This window comes from Salvia hispanica, chromosome 5 (genome assembly GCF_023119035.1).
Source record: "Salvia hispanica cultivar TCC Black 2014 chromosome 5, UniMelb_Shisp_WGS_1.0, whole genome shotgun sequence".
NCBI lineage: Eukaryota > Viridiplantae > Streptophyta > Magnoliopsida > Lamiales > Lamiaceae > Salvia > Salvia hispanica.
The window spans coordinates 37,590,491-37,611,852 of NC_062969.1; the positions used below are offsets into that span (position 1 = coordinate 37,590,491).

Here is a 21,362-nt window from a genome sequence, read left to right on the forward strand (position 1 = left end):
ATGTTAAAAATATCACGAGCTTTTCTTTCAATTATTTTTTTGGTTTTTAATTGCCAAATTTGGATTTGGAGACTGAATAAAGTGCCATTAAGCAGCGTAATGTAGACTGATTTAATTGATGAATTGGATGAAAATAAAAAAAGGGAATGATTTTATTAATACCCCCAAAGTATAGTAGATTTATTTAATCGACTGATTAGCAAAGTAAAATAGAATGATCAATTCAAGTGGCCACAAATTAGTACTCCTTAAACATTGATTTAATCGATGAATTGGTTATGGCATATCTAGGATGTCCCCTTTAAATCGACGTTTGTAGTTGAGATAATATTTGAATAATATAGTCCGATTACATTTTATTTGCTATTCATCTTCCAAATCATACTTCGGTATATAATGTACTGATTAACATTTTAACTGATTTCGCGTTTAGCAACTCACAAGGTGGTCAACGAATTTACCTCTCATAGCTTCGAAATTTTGTGATCTTCAATTCCCATTTAATTCTAATGCAAGTTAAGATCACAAAAAAATAGTCATAGTATTTCATTTTAGAATGTTTATAAAATTTGAATTCAAATACTATCATAATTAACTAATTGGCTTCAAATGGACTTCTAATTTTGATAGAAATAGAATTTGTTGGATCAGTTACTAAATATTAAGTACTCCTTGTAATCAGATATTAGTCTTTATCTTAACGATTTTCACATCGACAAATCTAACTATACCAAGTTATATTATTCTCAAAAAAGTAAAATAAAAAGGAAAATTATAATACTTTCAAGTGAAGTTAGGCCCACAAGTGAAAACGATCTGCTATCACAGTTCACAGTCGATATATATAAATGAAATTTAAAACCCCCGCAAATTCACTAAAGCTTGAAAATTTTCTGTTAGGAAAATACAGACCGAAAAATCAACTTTGTCGAATCGGAATCCGAATCCCTAAACCAATCGCCAAGAAATATTCAAGGGCTAATTTTGGGGGTTTAACAATTTCCCAAAATTGGAGGGTGTCTGTCTTCCGGCGGTAAACCGCCGGCGCAGCGGCCGCCGGTGTTACAGGCGACTGTCCGAAGGCTTCCGCTACCGGATACCACCGACGGAGTTGCGGATAATGCTAAGATGAAGAGTCTGTTCAAGTCCAAGCCGAGGACTCCGGCTGATTTGGTGCGGCAGACGCGCGATCTACTCATCTTCGCCGATCTCGGAGCTCCTGACACTAAGGAAAGCAAGCGAGACGAGAAGGTTCTCCTGTTTAATTACCCTATGCATGAATTTTTGTTTTGTTTTGGTTGATCTGGTGGTGCTTGTACTTTGACATTGTCATCTAATGTGTATATATGACAAATTATGTTGTTAGTTAGTGAATAGTGGGTGCTACTGAGTACTGATTTGCAGTTTTATTTAACTGCGGTATTACTGTTTCACCTATTATCTTGTGCATTTTTGTGGAACCTTTGCATAATTGCATTGATAGTATAGTCGATGACTCATTGTGTTTCAAACGTCTGCTCTATGTTTTAATAGGGTAGCAACTGGAATGCAGTAGAGTAGACGATTTTACTGTCCTTTTTCCGATTCTAGTGTTATATCTTTTGCTAATTTTACTGTGTAGATGCTGGAATTGAGCAAACTAATGAGAGAGTTGAAACAAGTTCTTTATGGGGACAGTGAATCTGAGCCAGTAGCAGAAGCATGTACCCAGTTGACTCAGGAGTTTTTCAGAGAGGACACTCTTCGCCTCCTAATTACATGTCTTCCAAAGTTGAATTTAGAGGTACTTGTAGATCAGTCCCTAATTTGGTCACTACAACTTATAAGAATTCTGCCTTGTGCATTATGCTTTATGGTTGGATTGAATTGAGTGTGTTGAGTTTGGACATAATGCAAGAACAATATTCTACTTCTTGGTGTAGAATATCTGACAAATTGATAGTTGTTCAATCTAATTCTTTACCATAAGAATTAAGGGAGAGTTGAGTTGACTGATAGACAATTTTGCAGACCCGCAAAGATGCTACTCAGGTTGTTGCAAATCTGCAGAGGCAACAGGTTCAGTCAAAGTTGATTGCGTGTGATTACTTGGAAAAGAACATAGATCTCATGGATGTCTTGATAGCAGGGTATGTTAGGATAAAGAATCTGCATTAGATTCTGGATTGTTCGATCAAATAACTTATATTTCCAGGCTTCTACTCGAATTGGGATTTAATCTGATAATTGTGAAATTGCTTGTATGAGAGGTCTCCCTGATGTTCTTGTTTGCAATATAGCCTTCAATTTGGGTTTCTGTTTGTGTCTAGTTATGAGAACACTGAGCTGGCTTTACACTATGGTGCAATGTTGAGGGAATGCATACGCCATCAAATCGTTGCAAAGTGAGTAGATCACTCAATTTTCATGCTTTATGATATTATTGTGCCAATCATTCTATCGCATAAAAAGTCACCGACTACATTGGCTGCTTTTTTGTGTCCTTTATTGCATAAGTTTACTGGTTACATCAATGCTAAGTGCTGCAGATGAAAACCAACATTTTGTTAAATGTTAATTTTAAAGTCTGCTTTTGTCCTATAGGTATGTTTTGGAATCAGAGCATATGAAGAATTTTTTTGACTTTATTCAACTTCCAAATTTTGACATTGCCTCTGATGCTGCTGCCACTTTCAAGGTTGGGTATTCTATAGCAAATTCTTTACACATTACTTTTTTCTTTTTTTCTTTTTTTCAGTTATTTGGTTTATCCATCATTTTGTTGCGTTATATGTGTTCTGTAGTTGATCAGTGATTGATAGGTCTGCTCACTTTACATTTTGATTGGTCACAAAAGGTTAATACGCAGTTAGTGTTAAATATAGCGTTCCCTCATTTGGCATTGTGCTTAAAAAAATTGTGGGTGTTTGGATTTGACTGAAAAAATGTCTTTGATTTAATGCCTCAGAGTATATTTTCCTGTTACTATGATTTGAGAATGTGCTATAGATGGTAATGGTGAAAGTGAACTTACGATGTTCAGTGGGATGTGCGACTCGGTGGTTAAGCTGGGTAGCATTATCTTATAACCCTATATCTTTCTTCATGTGCTCTTACATGATTGGGTTACTTACTACATGTCCAACACCTAGATGATCTATGTTAAGCACTGTATGCCATTTTCTCGAGGCACTTTTGATCTAAGCTGCTCAAACTTAGGACATGCAAGTTCTAGATTGCGCTCCTCAATGATGCCTTTTTTTGGTGTTTTTTGGTATAGATACTGACATTAAAGTCTATATAACAGGATTGACATCTTATTGCAGGAGTTACTGACTAGGCACAAATCAACAGTTGCCGAGTTCCTTTCTAAAAATTATGACTGGGTAAGTTTTGCTGCATCAGCATTAAGCAGCTAGATAAGTTAATATTCTTCTTTGTGCCGCATATGTCCTGACATGATATTTCTGCCATGGGGCGTTGAAAATTATCCCTGCAGGCTTATGTACATTAAGCTCGTTATTCATTACTACTTTGGGAACCTCCCATGTCTCATAATATGTTCATGTGTGTCCTACCCTGGAATTTAACAATGTTGTTTCTTGGAGTCCTTCACGAGTTTCACACCTGATCCTGATTTTTGTCATCTTTTCCTCATAGTTCTTTGCGGAGTACAACTCGAAGTTGCTAGAATCTACTAACTACATTACTAGGAGGCAGGCTGTCAAGGTAATGCGGAACCACCATTTCTTATTGAAAATTGTACGAAAAATGATGAAAACGCTTGATGGTGGCAGGCAAATGAAGAGTTGATCAATTCTTATTATTCGATATGTCCTCATGCACAGTTCTGTATGGTTATGATTCTGATTCTCAATACACTCCTTTCAGCTCTTGGGTGATATCTTGCTGGATCGGTCGAATTCAGCTGCAATGACGCGATATGTTAGTTCAAGGGAAAACTTGAGGATCCTCATGAATCTTCTCAGGGTATGTTACATTCTTGACTTTTAGATTAAGTCCTGACTTTCCTTGCTATTAAAATGACTGAAGAAGTGTTGAAAAATGTGTATGAGGAAGGGAGAAGTACATATAGGTAAATGCATGGTAAATTCTATTTAAATTTATCTCAATAAACTAAATGATCTGATATTAGACCTTACTCATTCTCAAATATAATTATCATGTACTTCAGACTGTTTTGTTTTATGACAATCAATATTGGAAGAGCTTGAAAGAGCACTATTTTATGGTTTTTATTGTTGATGTTTGCTGAATTGCCATATTCTGAAAACCCTCATGAACATGTTAAATAAATTTTTTAAGGAATTCGTTCTGAACCATATCATTCTTTGATGTCTTTACTTGAAACTGCATCTATATTAATACTGAACCGTTGCCTTACCCAGGAGTCGAGCAAGAGCATACAGATTGAAGCATTCCATGTTTTCAAGGTACAGTTTTATATTGCTGTCCAAGCTTGTCACATATAGTGGAAAGACATGGATAACTGAAAGTGTTTTCTGCAATACAACTATGTGCAGTTATTTGCAGCTAATCAGAACAAACCTCCGGACATTGTTAGTATTCTCGTTACCAACAAAAGCAAGCTACTACGCCTTTTTGCTGATTTCAAGACAGAAAAAGGTAAAAATGTGGAATGACATATTCACGCAGATAATCTTCGAATATCTTTGTTTGAAATTTTGCTTTGGTTGCAGAGGATGTGCAATTTGAGGCTGATAAAGCGCAAGTTGTCAAAGAAATTGCTGCACTTGAGCCTAAAGAGCGGGCATGATTTCACCTGTTGTTTAAGTGCATCAGCTGCGACCTCTTGTTTAAGTGCATCAGCTGCGATGACTGCCTTGTACCAGTAATTCTAGTTGTGATAGTATTTTTTTTTTCTTTTCCATATAGAATTGTTAATTAAAACGCATCGGATCTCAATGTTGTAAAATACTGAGAAATTGATCTACAAAGTGCTCCCTGTCAGATTATTTTTTAGTTGTTATTTCATCTTGCAGCGTCATTTTTGGGAGTGGATCAACCTGCTATGGTGGGAACACAGTAGGGGATGGATGCTGTGCTATTTACACGACGACGTATTGAGTCAACTTGTACAAACTTTACTTTATCCAAATAGTTTAACTCATGATTCACTAACCATTTCTATAGTATACTTTATTTTAGTGATTTATTTTGTAAAATAGTTTTATAAATTAACGATTAATTAGTATCGAACTACTCATTAAAACTTATGGCTTATTTAGTTCACTAATTAAAATTTCAAAATTTTATATTTAGTTGCATGCTCATTTCAATTTCATTAAGGTATTAATATTATGACAAATTAATTTAATATCAACAAATTATTATATTTAAAATCATAGCTAAATCTTATCTGTTGCAAATAAAACATTATTTTAAATTATTTTAATGTAATATTAATACCCCCTCCGTCCTATGCTATGTCTAATTATACCACTAATGCGTTATTTACTGTGTCTTTATTGTTGGTGTCCTAACTAAAATTAGGCGACCCAAATAGAAGCATCTTAAAAAGTAGGAGTAAAAGATTAAGATAATTTTCCCTCAACTTAGAACATTTTTTTTGTCCTAAATTAGTAGTACTAGTTATTTTTAAAAATTTCCAAACACTGTAATTGTGTCTCAATTTTTGTGTCCATAAATGATAAATTTTTTGTAGTGTGAGAAGAATGAGTTAGTGGAGTGTGAGATATATTATCAAAAGTAGTAGGTGTGACAAGCATTGGCTGACAGACCGAAAAGGAAACTAGTGACAAGCAATGGCAAACAAAAAGAGTATTAGTTTTACTTAACCCACATAGGACAATTGAGAAAATTAAAATGTTATAATTGAGTTTCAAAATTGTGTAATGAGCTAAAATTCAACGAAAAACTATGATTTAATAACAATTATCTCTAAATTTAAATATAAAATGGATTCAAATTTAACTTTTAGTAAAAAACAAAATTAGAATTAAGTTAATAACACCCTTAATCAATAAGCTCTAATTATGATTCAAATTATAATCTACTAATATTATATTAATTATAATTTAAAATGTTAAAAGTTTAATAACTAAAAATTAACATTAAAAAAATATGAACACACTGATTCACCTTGATATCATATTTGACCATATAAAATTACGGCAGCAAGTAATATTTAATAAACTTAACTGAAAAAGGAAAAGGAATGCAATAATTGTCCCAATACGCCACCGTTTAATAGCACAACATCCCCATCCCGTGTTCCCACCACAACAGGGAATCCACTCCCGTCATTTTTAAACAAGGAATATGAATCTTTGTGTCTATCCTGTTATTTTTTCTTGATCCAATGTTTGCTGATGCTAATGATTAATGACAAATTTTTAGTACTTAGAATGCAACGCTTGCCTATAAAAACTGTAAAGTCGTCTTCCATTTTCACATTTTTATCAATACTGATGTTTCTTGTGAGGAATACCTTTTTTTTTAAATAGTTGCTTTCATTGACATCGTATATAATTGAAATTTCCACGAGGAAAATAATAAAATCGAAATCCGTAAACCCCACTATTTATATGCGATAAAATGCAATTTAATTGATAAAATACATTTCATCTATTTTATATGTTAGAGGGTTTTAGTTATGATAGATACTCTATATGAAAAACCATTATTAATCTTTTTCAAATAGAAAAAAATTCCAACTATCTGAATGTAGACATGGACATATTTAAATAGGGCGGAGACCTTAGTCAACTCATCCGGAATGTTAAATTATCTCTTATGATCGAGCCAAAAAATATCATTGGCAATTTGGCACTGATGACACTTCTATGTCCTAGAGGAATGGAACCAGGGGACTCAGGGGAGGGTTGTCCCTCCATGCCCTCTTCCCCCTCGCCATTCACAATGGAATGTGGTTGCGATGCTCACTTGTTGGGCGTGCGAGTGGACTTCATTTTTTGCTCGATTTTACAAAATATTATATAGAACTAGATTTAATATTAAATACACAATAATTTCAAAATGACTCACAATTTGGAGTTAGAATCAAATTAGATGAATGAATTTTGTATTGCTTGAGAAAAGTAGTACTCCCTCCGTCCCATTGAAGATGACTCACTTTCCTTTTTGGTTTGTTCCAATCAAAATGACCCATTACTTAAAATGGAAACACATTTATCTCTACTTTATTCCCTCTCTCTTATTTTACTATCTCCTCTTACCACACAAAATATAACTGCATAAAATTCCGTGCCGCCCAAGGAAGGGGTCATCTTCCTTGGGACGGAGGGAGTATTTTATAGATAACTTTCAACTTCAGCATTCCTTGTGAGTTCAATGTATGTCAAAATAGTTAAAATGGTCAAAATACTAACATAGGGAAATAGAACCATGCAAATCCATGTATGGCATCCACTTCGTCTAATTTTCTCAATAAATCTAGAATATAGTTTGTATTCTATTGTTTCCATAAATCTAGAATATAGTTTGTTAGGATTTGATTTATTTGCCTTATCATAAAAGATCTTTTTTGCGCCTCCCATAATATAAATATGTGTGGAATCTTTGATTATTATAGGTAGAAACTACAATATATCTCTTTTAATTTCAGGCTCTTATGGTGTGATCCTTTGGATGGAACAACTGTTAGAGATTTAGGGATTACAAGAAGGAATACAAGAAGAACTGAAACGAAAATTACAACGGAAAATTCGAAACTAATGAACCGTAAAAGGAAATAGCCGAGTCGAGGAGGCCTCTTTCCGCAAGACGAGATACGCCCCGGTAGTGCTCTTCGGATTGGCGTTTCGTCCCCAAAGATAAAACGGCTACGTCTCTGATGAAGCAGCACCGCTATCAGCAGAGCTCCGGCGAACTGGATGGAGGAGAGGGCAGAGCTTCGACAGAAGAACAATGCAGAGAGAGAGAGCTTATGATGCAGAATGCTTTCTAGTGTTTTTTGGTGTGTAGAATGCATGGAATGACTAGCCTATTTATAGGCTCGGTCCACTGCAGGGGGTCAACGGCCATAATGGCCGTCATTAAAGCTAGACCGTAACGGTCGTCGGTTACGAGCTGTAACGTTCGGGCGTTACAAGCCGTTACGCGCTCAGAGCTAGAAGCTTCTAGATTCGTTCACGACGTGGACTCTCACGTGTCAGCCACGTTGGCTTACCGCGTCATACTGACGAGGTGGCATCCCGCTTGGCTCGCTGCCACTAGACTTGGGCCAAGCCCGCAACTAGGCCCAAGCACCAAGCCCACGACCAGGCCCAAAGAACAGCCCAAAGACCAATTGCCAAGGACAAGGACAAGGACAAGGACAAGGACACGGGCACGGGCACGGGCACGAGCGCGAGCGCGAGCACGGGCTCGGGCTCGGGCTCGGGCTCGAGGCTCGCGGCACGCGGCTCGCGGCGGGGCGGGCGGCGCGCGCGTGTGGGCTCTTACAGCCCATCTTAGTCCACTATAATTATTACATGTAATAATCCTTCTTATTAAATACTAGTTTAATAAGGTTGAAACTTTCAATGTGGGATAATTAACTCTCTTAATTATTCCCTAATCTCCTCTCATAGCTCATTAAGTTTGCAATTTTTGCACAACTTTAAATAATTATTTCTCACTCACCGGGAATCGGATTTGAGAAAATAAATATACCACGGTCATCTACTCCGAACGTAGATCGACGCTATATCATTTAATTTTACAAAATTAAATGTCTCGTTGAAATTATAATTGGTCAAAGTCCATTGACCGGGCATAGATTCCAACAACAACTAACTTTATCCATATCTATTCTGCAAAAACTTCCTCATATTCCACAATCTTCTCATCCTAGCTATTCACAAAGATTTCTATTCCTTAGTGTTCATACTTCATAATTATCTTGATAAATTATGTTATTGGGTATAGCAATGTATACAACTTAAATTTCAATTTTAAAAGAGTTTATTTTTTTTCCAGTTTCTCATAATACTTTCTGATATTCAGCTTTTTACTGCAATTCATGAAAAGTAAAGTATTACTTTGGTCTTAAACATATGACCGATTTAAGATTTTGGTCCAGCACATTCACTTTTTGAAAATCAAATCCAAAACATACGAAAACGCTATCGTTTAGCTCCTTTTTTCATGGTTCCGTTAATTCCTGACAGCCAACCGTCAATTAGCAAAAATTTGACCCGATTAGCCGATTTTCATTACTGTATCTAATTTTGATTTTTTTAAATATATTTTTGGAATTACATGTAAATGTGAAATAAAAATGGACAACAAATTACGAGACAAAGTAGTCCATATTCATTATCTACTACCAATTGGTCCTGAACATTTAACCACACCCAATGCAAACTTACTGCCTAATACGCTCGGATTTTGCACTATTTTAAGGCCGTTGTTTGATCTGTTTTTGATGTCAAAGTCACTCTACACGTCCATTATTTGCATATTTTGTCTATTTTGGTATTTTGACGTGTTTTGTGAAAACGTGCATAATTGAGCCGAAAAAGGGAGCCAAAACGCAAAATTTGGAAATCTGGGGTCAGATGGCGCCGCCGCGGATGTGTGCGGCGACCGCCGGCGCCCGGCGGACAGATCAATGCAGCGGTCCGCCTCAGAAAAATACGCTTGGAAGAGAAGTCTTGCCCAGCGACCGCCGAAAGTCGTGCGGCGGTCCGCCGCCGAGGAAACAGACTCTCTGGAGTCCAACGCGGCGACCGCCAGCCAAGGTGCGACGGCTCGCCAGAGAAAGGCGGCGAATCCGAGATGCCCCAGATTTGCTCCAAGATTTACCATATTTTGGAGATCTTTTCCTTGTACAACAAGGATTGGCTTTCCTCTATAAATAAGACCTCAAGCTTCATTAAAGGGAGAGCTTCTACTTGCAAAATAATTCATAGAGATCAAGAGCTAGAGTACTTCACTTGTGCAAGGAGTTGGAGAAGGATTTCAAGAATATCAAGAATGACAAGGATTCAACCTACTAGTTTTATGTTCAAATTGTTTTCCCTTCAATCTATGTGTTTAGCTTATTTTATCGTGTGTAACTAAACTCATAGGATTCTAGGGATGTGTTAGTAACGACTTTGGTTATACAATTCCTTTTTCTATTTAATATCCGTTTTGTTTTTACTTTGTTTCTTACCTAAGTAGTTTTGATGTTGCATGATTGAGTGACACAATCGTGTATGATTTAATATAACTTGCTTCATAACTGTGACAGAGTTCTAGCGAGTTAGATTCACTTAGTAGACGCTACAATTAGCTTTCCTTAAAACGGCACTGTTAATTGAGAGTGAGGACTTTTCAAGGGTGTTAGGAGCTTTTTGGAGTTACGTGTTAGGATTGACAACCCTAATTTTGTAATCAACGTTTGTATCGCATGAGCATAAGCTAGGTGACTCGTCCTTTCAAAGTATAAACTATGCTAGGGTATTGTAGTTTGGAACTTCTATAACCATAAATGTGAATGCACATCCCTGGGATTCCCTTATCTCTATCGATTATCTCCGTGTTTTATTTGCATTTAGTTGTTATATGCTTTTTATTGTTTTTAGTTTTCAAAAGTTTTCTAAAACCTACTGCTTTTCCAGATAGTAATTGAGTCTTAGTAGAGGATAGACACTTTGTGTTTGCCTTCCCCGTGTTCGATATCCGATACTGACCTTTGGCTATACCATATATACTCTGTATACTTGCAGGTTTATTTAGTGCAAAAAAATAGTGTATCACTGCCAAAAACTTTTCCGGTGGTTGTTGGTTTGATACATTATGCATAGTTATAACAAGTTAACAATTATGTGATTGCTTCTTCGTCGACAATGAGGCAATAATCTATGTCAATAAACTGACATCAAATTGAGGCGATAAATGGACAATAAATTACAAGATAAAGTAGTCCTTCATATTCATTTTCTACTTTGAATTGCTCATGAACATTTAATCACAACCAGTGCCGAATTACATCCAAAAAAATTGTTGTTATAGGCACTGCATCAACCCTAACACCATCAAAACCCAAAAAACCATCAAAACTCAAACACAAGCGAAACCAAGTATTCAATGTCGTCTTCAACTTCTGGAATCGGAGAAGAATGGACTTCCGCGTGAGAACTAGGGTTAGAAGAACCTAGAAACCCCGATGCCGCCGATGGGACTTGTTCGTTTTTCTTCAAAGAATCGTTCTTTTCAGAACTACCAGTAGCCGACGAACCTTCTTCGACTTCATTTTCAAGCGGATGTGTGAACTTTCTCTTCCTTGCATATGCAACGTTCATGTCGACGAGACCATCGCTGGAACGAAAGTTTGGGTACGACGACTTCCAACTCATGGCAACCAACACAATAATCGGTCGGAATCGGGTTCGTTCTTGGTCGGAATCGAAACTAGGGTTTCTTAGGAGAGTGACAAAAGAAAAGAGAGAGAGTTTGACGTTTCATTTTTTCTCAAATGAAAAGTTAAGAGATATTTTAAGTGAACTTAGAAGATTTTTTATTCAAATTCAAATATTAAAAATTGAGTTATTTAGTAAAATAATTAGCTTAACATTAACCTACTAATAATCTCAGATTAAGTCTAATTGGGTCAAATATGGACCAATTGACAGTTGACCGTCAAAAAATGACGTAAGCCGTCAAACAAGGACCTATTCGACAACGTTTTCGTATGTATTGGATTCGAGAGTCAACTTGAACAAGTATAACTTGACCCGATTTTAATTTTAGGCGTGGTGTGTTTTTGGCTAGATATATTTTTTCACAAATAAACTGTCCAAGATTCATTATTGTAGATTTTTCTTACAATTATTGGGGTAAAATACCAATTCAAATTAAAATAATGTTACTGCACGGACGTGGGTTATAAATTTTTTCATTTTCATCGATTGAGGAATATTGACATTTAATTACTTGAAAAGTCTTTTTAAATTGTCAAATTGCAAATAGTTATTTACCAAGATCTGATTATGAATCATTAAATAGTAATTGATTTTCAAAAAGTGAATGTTCTGGATCAAAATCGTAAATCGATCATATGTTTAGGACCAAAATAGTACTCCTACTTAACTCATTCAAAAAAAATATGCTTTTCGCAATGGAAATTCTATTAAAATCTCCTCAAATCAATTTTATGGTGGGTGGTGTGATCTCTGCAATGACATTTTGAATATGCAGTGTCGAGCTTGTAAGGTTCCTACTTGCAACAGAGGTACTCAACTATACATATTATATTGCAGTACAGTGATTGTTTGACAGACTGATATACTGTGTGTAGTCAAATATTTGGTTAAGGAACTATGAAGCACTTGTTTATACTTTGTACTCATTCATTCACTAATTTGCTTCATGCACTCTTTGTTGATGTAATTCTGCATCTTATAAGAACCTCAATGAGATCGAGTCCTACACCATATTTTTCTTCTTGCCAGGTTAGTTTCTTGCCACACTATACTCTGTAACACTAAATAACATATGGAGTACTTGCTTGCTAATTCTTCTCACACACCATAATTTTACACTTTACACAACTAAACCTAAATCATCTGTTATGGAAGAATTCCTCATCTTTTATGAATCATGAAAGCTTTAGCATGTTGTGTTATATATATAATCTCTGTTTTTTGAAAATTGAATCAAAAGGAGGTTCAGAAATCATGTTATGCACCATAAATAATAAACATATATAACTATCCCAAACAAAACATGGAAAAACCAACAAGAGCCATAAACTTTACAAAAGACTTCAAACCGTATCTTGACCTCTTGCACCATATCCATTATAGCCATGGTTTCGATTTGACATCTTGTCAGGGCGGCTCGACTTCTTCCTCTTCAAGACAACACACCATGTGCAGATCTCGAGAATGGCAGCGAGAGAAGCCAGGCCGATCAAGACCCCGATGTAGGCAGTCCTCCATTTCTGATCAGGATGTAGGATGTTGAAGCCCTTGAAAATGTTGATGATGCTGAGAACTATAACAGAGTATCCAATGAAGTGGTGGTACACATTCCAATAGAATCTCAGTTTGTGCTCCTTCTTCGGCCTCAGAAGCAGAGCCGTCACCTGCAGGGTCGCCAGGGTGAAGATGACAATGCCGATGATCCTGTGAGCCGTGTATGTGATTCCAGCAGACTGGCTCCCGAGCTGGAGGCCGGTGATCCAGCCTGCCACTCCGGTGATGTAGCCCGAGCTCTGGAAAAGAGCGTGAAGGTAAAACCATGTTGGATCGGCTGCCGGAAATACTTTTAGATACCTCGCTGTGATGGCACCGATTGGAAGTAGTATTCCCCAACTCACTGAGTTCAGCACTCCGTGAATCTGCATCATATTCCATTTCGGTCCGTCTCAAACTATTTGCACAATTCATTTTTTAATAAAAAAATCATTATGTCTCGTACTTTATTCTCTTTCACTTAACCTTGAAATATCAATTCCTTATTTTCGTGCTTGCACTACAATAAAAAAATCAGATAAGGACACTTTTTAATGGTATTAAGGACGCTAATTGTTTGTCTAATTATACCAAAAAAAAGCAAAAGATTAAGATAATTTGCCCTCAACTTAGGGATGCTTTCTTTTGCATCCTAAATTAGTTATTTTCAAAAATTTCCAAACATTAGTAATTGCGTTTCAATTTTTGTGTCCCTAAGTTTTTTTTAATTGTTGGAAGCATAAATTTTTTTAAAAAAACTCACATTCTTTTTCTTGGTGCGGGAATCGATGGTGGTGGCTCCCGACGTTCTCCCCGTCTGACCGGAAAGAAGATTGAAGTTCCCGGCAGACTGGACATTGGCGCCAGAGATGGGATGTTGCGCCGGGGAATCCCCGGAGAGGGGGCCTTCCTGCCACACTTGACTCATGGTAGAGCTCACATTATCAAGCTTGAGCGTGGCAAAGATGGTGTACTCATTCCCGGCATAAGTCGCCGACAACTCAGAAACCGGAAAGCTCAAATCCCCCTCCGCCAGCTGAGCCTGGTAGCTGTTCACCGGCGACGTGTACGCCCTCATGGTGCCGTCTGATTTCTGGAACGCTACGAGCGCCTGTGCTCCGATCATCCCTCTGCCGGTAGGGTTGATCGCCCACGCCACCCATCTCGACGCTGCCACCTCCACATGGCGGTACGCGATATTGGCCGTTTTGGTGGATTCATCGTAGTTCCAGTGGAGGAAGGAGTTGAGGTTCGGGAGATCGGCGCAGTGGCTGAATATGTGGTTGCCGGTGAAGGTGTAGTTGGTGCATGATTGTGCGTGGGATGAGGATGTGTAGAGAGAGATGAAGAAGAGGAGAGAGGGGATTAAGGCAGGCCTAAACATCTTAGGTTGATTTAGGATTCAAATTTTTGATTTTATGGTGATTGAGTTTGATCATTTGAATGGAGGGAGAGAGGTGTTTTTATAAAAGAGAATGGTGGGGTCATGATAGTTACAATTTGGTAAGAGATGTGTGATGAAATAATTTGTGATTTTTTGAGATTATTGCACCTGTCAATTAGCAATATTTGGATTCCTAATTTGTTTAGGTTACAACCACCATTGTTTAGGTCTTAACTTCAACTATAACTGTACTAGAATAAAGAGATTCAAAATATCTTTTCTATGCGGACACACGTAAATGTTGACATGGTAGAAGACATATGCACAAAAGTTTTAATTTGGTGGTGCTAATTGATTAAACTTGTTCCGCCGGATCAAATGACAAATTTTAAATAGCAAATACAAAAAACTATTACACCACATATATTTCTGTTCAGTTAATTTACTTTTTTACACTCCCTCCGTCCCACGTTACTTGAGTCATTTTTTTTTTGCACTTGTTTTGAAAAAATAATAATAAATAATTAAAGTGGAGAGAAAATAAAGTAAAAAAAAGAATAATATAGTTAAGACTCTTCTCTACATTATTCTCTCTCTTACTTTTTTTTCTCTCTATTTTAACTATTTATTATTATTTTTCCAAAACGAGTACAAAAAAGAAATGACTCAAGTAACGTGGGACAGAGGGAGTATAATATAGTACTAAGTACTATTTTATTTCATACAATCACACTAGTACTATAAAACTCTGTGTCTTAATAATGAAATCCTTAGCTTTTACCAAGAAAATGTAAAGATAAAAAAAAATCTATATACATTTATAATAGTAGCTAAATATGCTTATATATAGTTTATAGTTAGATGTGAGGAAAATGTAGATGTAGTGAGCATGACAGAGCATGATATCATTATCCCATTTTCTCTTCTCCGTAATTTTGTTTATTTTTTTCTTTCCCATTCTTGAACTTAACTGGGCTATCTTATTGAATTTGAACATGTAGTCTAAAATAAATACTATATCGAAGAACATATCACAATCACAAATGACAAATATAATTACATGAGAACTTGTGAGATAGTATGAGAGAAAAAATCTTGGTCAGAAGCGACATATGTATTATTTTATCCATTAATTTATACGTTGAGAAGTTGGTAAGATTACGACTTTTTGTTGGCAGTGAAAAATAGAGGCACGTAACCTAAATAACATGCAATATTGATTTGGGTAATATTTTTTCTTTTCCCTATTTGTTGTTGATAGGCGATAGCAATAATGAGATATTGTTATAATATTACTACTATTGATCTGAAATTCAAAATGTACTAGTTAATTACTACGTTATATAAACGAACACCGCAAATAATTATTATCAAGTTTACTTAATTATTTACACCTCGACATCGTGGGTACTTGATAACTTTTGTGTCAATTTTGCATTCCATTATCTCATTAATGATATCACGATAGCATCAATATATATCATGGTCACTATATTCTGGATAAGCTAAATTATTTATTAAAATAAAATAGTATGAAATAAAATGAACACGAGATATCATCCTTTAATTGGAGAACAATAGCGTAATCAGAAGCTCCGACTAATAGTGATTGGGCAGAATTTATAGGTTGATATTATAAAACTAACATTTCAAACTGCGTTTTCGTGGAAGACTTCCATATTTCTCACTACTAAACACTTAATTTGACTCAATTTCCCAACTACTCACACTAATCCTTTTCTTTACCCCAAATCTAACCGCTTATAATTTTAACGTTTATCTATCCTTTATGAGGAAAATTTTATTTTTTACTTTTAGTGTATAATAATTTTATAATATATTCAATTTTACAAATAAATATAACGTGTCGTGCATCGCACGGGAGAGATACTAGTGGTTAATAACGTGAAACACACATTGATATAAATAATCATTGATGCATTAATCGTTAATCTTAAACTTTCAGTTATAAACTTAATTAATAATTCCAATTAACCCATTCAGTTACAAAATCATTTAGTTTATTTAATAAATAATAATAATAATAATAATAATAATAATAATAATAATAATAAATAGTGATTAACTATTATACAAAATTATTTGGTTTATTTTTATTATAATCATGATTGTTTTTATATAGAACGGTATTAATTTCATGATGTCAATTTTATTTAATTACTAATTAATTTTAGTTCGAGCCATTTTAACAAATTACAAAGAAATATGTAGCGATGACATACAGAATTTTATTGCTTAGTTTTAGTTCGAGCCATTTTAATAAATTACAAAGAAATATGTAGCGATGACATACAAAATTATTTTAATAAATATTCTTAAGAATTAATGCTGAAGTAATAATCCTATCACTATTTTGAAACTTTAAATCTTCTAATCAGCGTAACTGCTGATTTCAGTACTGAATGCTTATATTATTAGTTATTAATATTAATTATTGTAACAACTAGCACACACTGCACATATAAAAAGTCATATAAATAGGTTAGATACATTGCCTTTACAACCATTTAAACTCCACGCTTCCAACAAGAAGCTGGATTCCTCGATGTAAACTTAAATTCTTGGATATAATAGCCTGGCTGAATGATCCCAGTACTTGATATGACAAATATCACAAAAAAGGGTCATTATATATTAACAAGTTACTCCTACAATCCATAATATAGTTTCAAAATGTGTTTGATTTCCGCAGTCCGAGAAACAACAAGGCAATATTTTTCAAACCTTACAAAATAATTGAACTGAGACTATCTTTTCTATATCTTTTTTCTTTTATAATTTTTCAACGGACATAATTTAGAAATTACAAAAAGAATACATACAATGATTTTTCAAAAACATTATATATCCCAAGGCACAAAGAGACACAAAAGCTTGGAACTAGAAGATGAAACGCAATTTAATTGGTAAAATGCACTTCTCGTCCACCTGAACACCGAATTTGTTACATTTTACTCCATGAAAAGTTGAGCATTGGCTCATCTGTACCAAAAACATACGCCCCTGCACATGTAACACACAATTTCATGGTTAAATACCTGAGATTGATTGAAAGGAACACGATCAATTTATACCATAATCGTCAAAAATTAAAAATATGAATTACCAAGGGTAGGCATCATAATTGAAAGAGCGAGAATTCCAGCAACTTTGAGGGGAGTCCCTGCTACCACCATATCACTTATCTGAATATGACCTGTGCTGAACCCCACGATATTCGACGGCGTCCCCGTCGGCAGCAGGAAAGCGAACTGCGCGCCTATAGCACCGGGGACCATGAGCAGGAGCGGGTGGAGATGCATGCTCTTTGCGATCTGGATCAGCAGGGGCACCACCAGAGTTGTGGTTGCGTTGTTGGAGGTGAACTCGGTGATGACGCCGCTCACAATGCCCACCGCGGGAGCTATGGCCCAGTACGGCGCACTCTCCAGGAACCCGAGCATCTCCGAGAGCACGTCTGCTAGCCCGCTCGTCCGGACACCCTCGGCGATGGCGAACCCTGCCCCCAAAAGCAGAACAATGCTCCACGGCAGCTTCTTGCATTTGTTCCAGTCCATTAGCTTCTCACCTGCCTGTTTTTTGTTTGGGATTATGAATAGTAGCGTCGCCACCATCACCTGCTCACACATACTAAACTTGAATACATTTTGGTCTTGTAGAAATTCATCCTAAAACTAAATTGGTGATAGAATTTGTCAATTATACTTATATAGTGATTTCAGTTCTCTCTGCCGTATTGTTATAGTTATCTTTGTTTCACTTGAGAACACTTACACTGGCAGTTCCATCGCCCACACGGTCGCCAAACAGAGATCCCCAGCCAGGTATGTCGTCCGTTATGTTCCGCGTCATCCACAATACTACCAAAAGCTGAATTCACATGTCAAGAAAGAGTTTTGTTAATTTTTTCCTATGCATTTCTAACTAAAATCTTTGTAACCAGATGGAATTGCAATTTGAAAATGTGTAACTCACCGAGAACAGAACAAGTACCATCTTTTCTGCAAAGGCCATTGGACCTGCATTATATAAAAATTACCATAAGGTTTGACAACCCCTCTACCACAAGGCCAGCACACGCACACATATCTAAGAAGAGCGTACCAAGAAGAAGGAGCTCGCTCTTCAAGTGGGCTCTGTCCAAGTAAGCAGAGAGGGCGAGGCTGGTGCCTTTTCTGCAGTAGAGCAAGCAGAGGATGGCCCAAAGCGCAACAAAAATAAGCAAGGCGAGAGGAAGGGCAAAGAAAGACCAGGTGCTGAAGCTGATGGGATCGGCTTCCGGAAAATAGCTCTTCCACATTCCCACCAATATGAGGTTGACACCTGTCCCTGTGAGAGTGCTCATCCCGCCCACTGCCGCCGCGTATATCACCCCAAGCACCACCGCCTTGCAGAATTTCGACACCAGCTCCGACTGAGCCTCGCCCGTGGGCAACCGCTGCAGGATTCCGGTTGCCACGGGCATCATCATCATCGCCGCTGCCACGTTGTGCATCCACATGCTCACGAATGCTGTCGTACCACATATTCCCAGCAGCAGAAGCGGAGGATTCAGCGGCTCGCCGCAGAATAATACTGTTATCTGCACCATTTCCATTTATAAATACAAATTTAATCCAATACTGTTACAGACTCAATTTCCACATCGGTTGTGAGAACAACTGATGTGGTGTATATAAACTAAACGAGCTCTCTCTCCTAATAGGTCTGTATCAAAAAAATGGATTAAATTGGGAGGGCTTACATTGAGAGCTAATCTCCTATGAATGTTGTAATGCTCAACAGCAAGGGCGAGGATGAAGCTGCCGAGCACGAGGGAGATGACGTCATCCATGTAGGAATGGGCGACGTCGTCGGCGGAGGAGATTCCGAACAGGGGGAAGAGGAAGAGCGGCGCCATCGAAGTTATCGGCATCGGCACCGCCTCCGTCATCCACCACGTGAAGATCCACGCCAGCACCCCCAGCATATTCCGGCTGGTGGTGCCGCCGCCGTTCAACCTCACGCACAGACATACCACGGCGCAGAGTAACGGACCTAGCAGGATGAAGAAGTTGTTCAATGTCAAAATGGATCTTATGATTGAACCGAAGCCCCGCGATCCGCTCTCAGACGGATCTTGGAGCGGAAGAAGTGGGGCTTTCGGGTCATCCACGTCAGCCGCGCCGTTGTTCTTCATCTTTGGTTGAGAAGAAGAAAAGAAAAATGTATACAATGAAATGATAAATGATTTATTTTGTAGTATTTTTTTTTTCTTTTCAACTAAAAAACTGGCATATGTTGCTAAATTGTGAGAGGAAATGTTTTAGTTGCATTTGGCCATCGCCAGTCAGGGACGGTATATATTTACAATTTTGGTATTTTGTCAGTCTCCAATTTCTATTTTTCTTTTGGTTTGATTTTATAGTAGGAAGGTCGTATATAATGACTAATTTCTGGATAGAAAGATAAGACCGATAACAGTAATATGACACAGCTAATTACTAGTACTACTTGTTTAAGGCCTAATGAGAAGGATATTACATATTTTTATAGCTACATAATTTTGCTTTTATATGTGAGCCCAACGGGATGATTGCTTATGGTATGAGGGCTCCACTAAAATTAAAACTGTTACATCATTAAATGTTGTACACATAAACGTATATGGTATGAGTTGAACTGTGATATTCTTATTTAGACCAATAATTGTAAGAGAAATGTTTCATATCAATAAAAAAAATAAAACTTCATGATTATCAAATTTTAAATTTAGTTAAACTATAGTTAATTCAAAATTTATGATTAGCGATAAGTATCGCTATATATTTTTATACAAATGTGAAATGTCACATCATTTGGTAAAATATGGAGAACCAAAATGTATACTTAGAACGATTTCGCTATAGAAAAATAATCAAATTGTACTTTTACTATTTAATATTTATTCTTACGTAAGTAAGAAGGGATTAAGTTTGACTAATTCCATTAATTTACTTAAGTGATTAACACTACGTGGCTTGGCAGTTGGCACCAACCTGAGCATTATTGCACCTCGGAAAGATTAAGTTTTCTTTTGTTCAATAATAAAGTGATTTAATTTATAATCATTCTAAATGTAAGCCAATTAACAAGTAACCAGTGGAATATACTCATACATATGGAATGCTTATTCTTCTCGAGAATTATTGCTTTGTTCTCCAAACTGTTTGGAGCTGGTCGAGGCGTATTTGCCTAATTTATAATACATCAACCTAAATTTATGGATTCAACTAATTATTAATTACTCCACATCATTGCTTTAATCAGACGCAGAGAAAATATAGTTAAATTATAAATCTATATTAATTCCATGATCTCATATTCTAATTTTGTACCTATAAAATGCATAGAGTTGTGGATGAATTACACACCAACAAAAGTATTCTTCATTCACTTTCAGACTCTAAACATTTTATTGTATATTTTAAGAACATTGTATTGCTCAATTTTTGGAGCTCCATCAAATTCATCGGTACCTAGCGGGTTTGAGATGTTATATACGTTAGGAGGAAGTCGTTTCGTCTTTGGGGATAATACGTCAATTCGAAAGCACTAACAGTGATGCAATTTGTCTTGCAGAAAGAGGGTTTTTCTCGACTATATTTATGGTTCAGTTTATTTTATAATTTTGAATGTAGTTTCCATTTCATTTGTTGTTGTTGTTTTTCTTTGATTACAATAGTTAAAGTACCACGTGTATATGGTTCAAGAATTTTAACTTAATATATCTTACAATTCTTATATTGCATATATTGTAGAGTTTGGGCGATCCATGGCTACTTAAACTACCTCGAGGTTTTTAACTCGTTATGTTACAAGAATTTTATATGTTATTTTACAAATCTCAGACTTTCACTTACTTCTTATGAAAACAACCACACATTAAGTAGGTGTTGAGATACGTAAAATATCCATGTTTTAATCTTATACTCTAGTACCTTAATTTTATAGTATTTAATATTTTAATTCTCTTTTCTCCAATGTTTAAAATAATTTACCAGTAATAG

At 36.3% G+C, this 21,362-nt stretch overlaps 3 protein-coding genes across 3 annotated transcripts; 1 reads left to right on the plus strand and 2 right to left on the minus strand.

Annotated features, from left to right (window-relative positions):
• Window positions 1-881: 881 nt before the first annotated feature.
• On the plus strand, window positions 882-4,990 carry LOC125186990 (putative MO25-like protein At5g47540). The gene is made up of 11 exons (XM_048083486.1): window positions 882-1,251; window positions 1,622-1,783; window positions 2,011-2,129; window positions 2,310-2,384; window positions 2,584-2,677; window positions 3,306-3,365; window positions 3,640-3,708; window positions 3,871-3,969; window positions 4,389-4,433; window positions 4,524-4,626; window positions 4,701-4,990. Exons 1-11 carry the CDS (start codon window positions 1,129-1,131, stop codon window positions 4,775-4,777), a joined length of 1,026 nt encoding a protein of 341 aa, XP_047939443.1. The 5' UTR covers window positions 882-1,128; the 3' UTR covers window positions 4,778-4,990.
• A 7,618-nt stretch (window positions 4,991-12,608) lies between these two features.
• Window positions 12,609-14,397, minus strand: LOC125187805 (cytochrome b561 and DOMON domain-containing protein At5g47530-like). Its single transcript, XM_048084448.1, has 2 exons — window positions 13,693-14,397; window positions 12,609-13,315 (listed from the first exon to the last, which is right to left on the minus strand). The coding sequence occupies exons 1-2, from the start codon at window positions 14,311-14,313 to the stop codon at window positions 12,740-12,742; spliced, it is 1,197 nt and encodes a 398-aa protein (XP_047940405.1). The 5' UTR covers window positions 14,314-14,397; the 3' UTR covers window positions 12,609-12,739.
• Window positions 14,398-16,997: 2,600 nt separating this feature from the next.
• LOC125189202 (tonoplast dicarboxylate transporter-like) lies at window positions 16,998-19,739 on the minus strand. The gene is made up of 6 exons (XM_048086476.1): window positions 19,079-19,739; window positions 18,439-18,916; window positions 18,310-18,353; window positions 18,109-18,204; window positions 17,441-17,951; window positions 16,998-17,337 (listed from the first exon to the last, which is right to left on the minus strand). The coding sequence occupies exons 1-6, from the start codon at window positions 19,511-19,513 to the stop codon at window positions 17,279-17,281; spliced, it is 1,623 nt and encodes a 540-aa protein (XP_047942433.1). The 5' UTR covers window positions 19,514-19,739; the 3' UTR covers window positions 16,998-17,278.
• Between the last annotated feature and the right edge of the window lie 1,623 nt (window positions 19,740-21,362).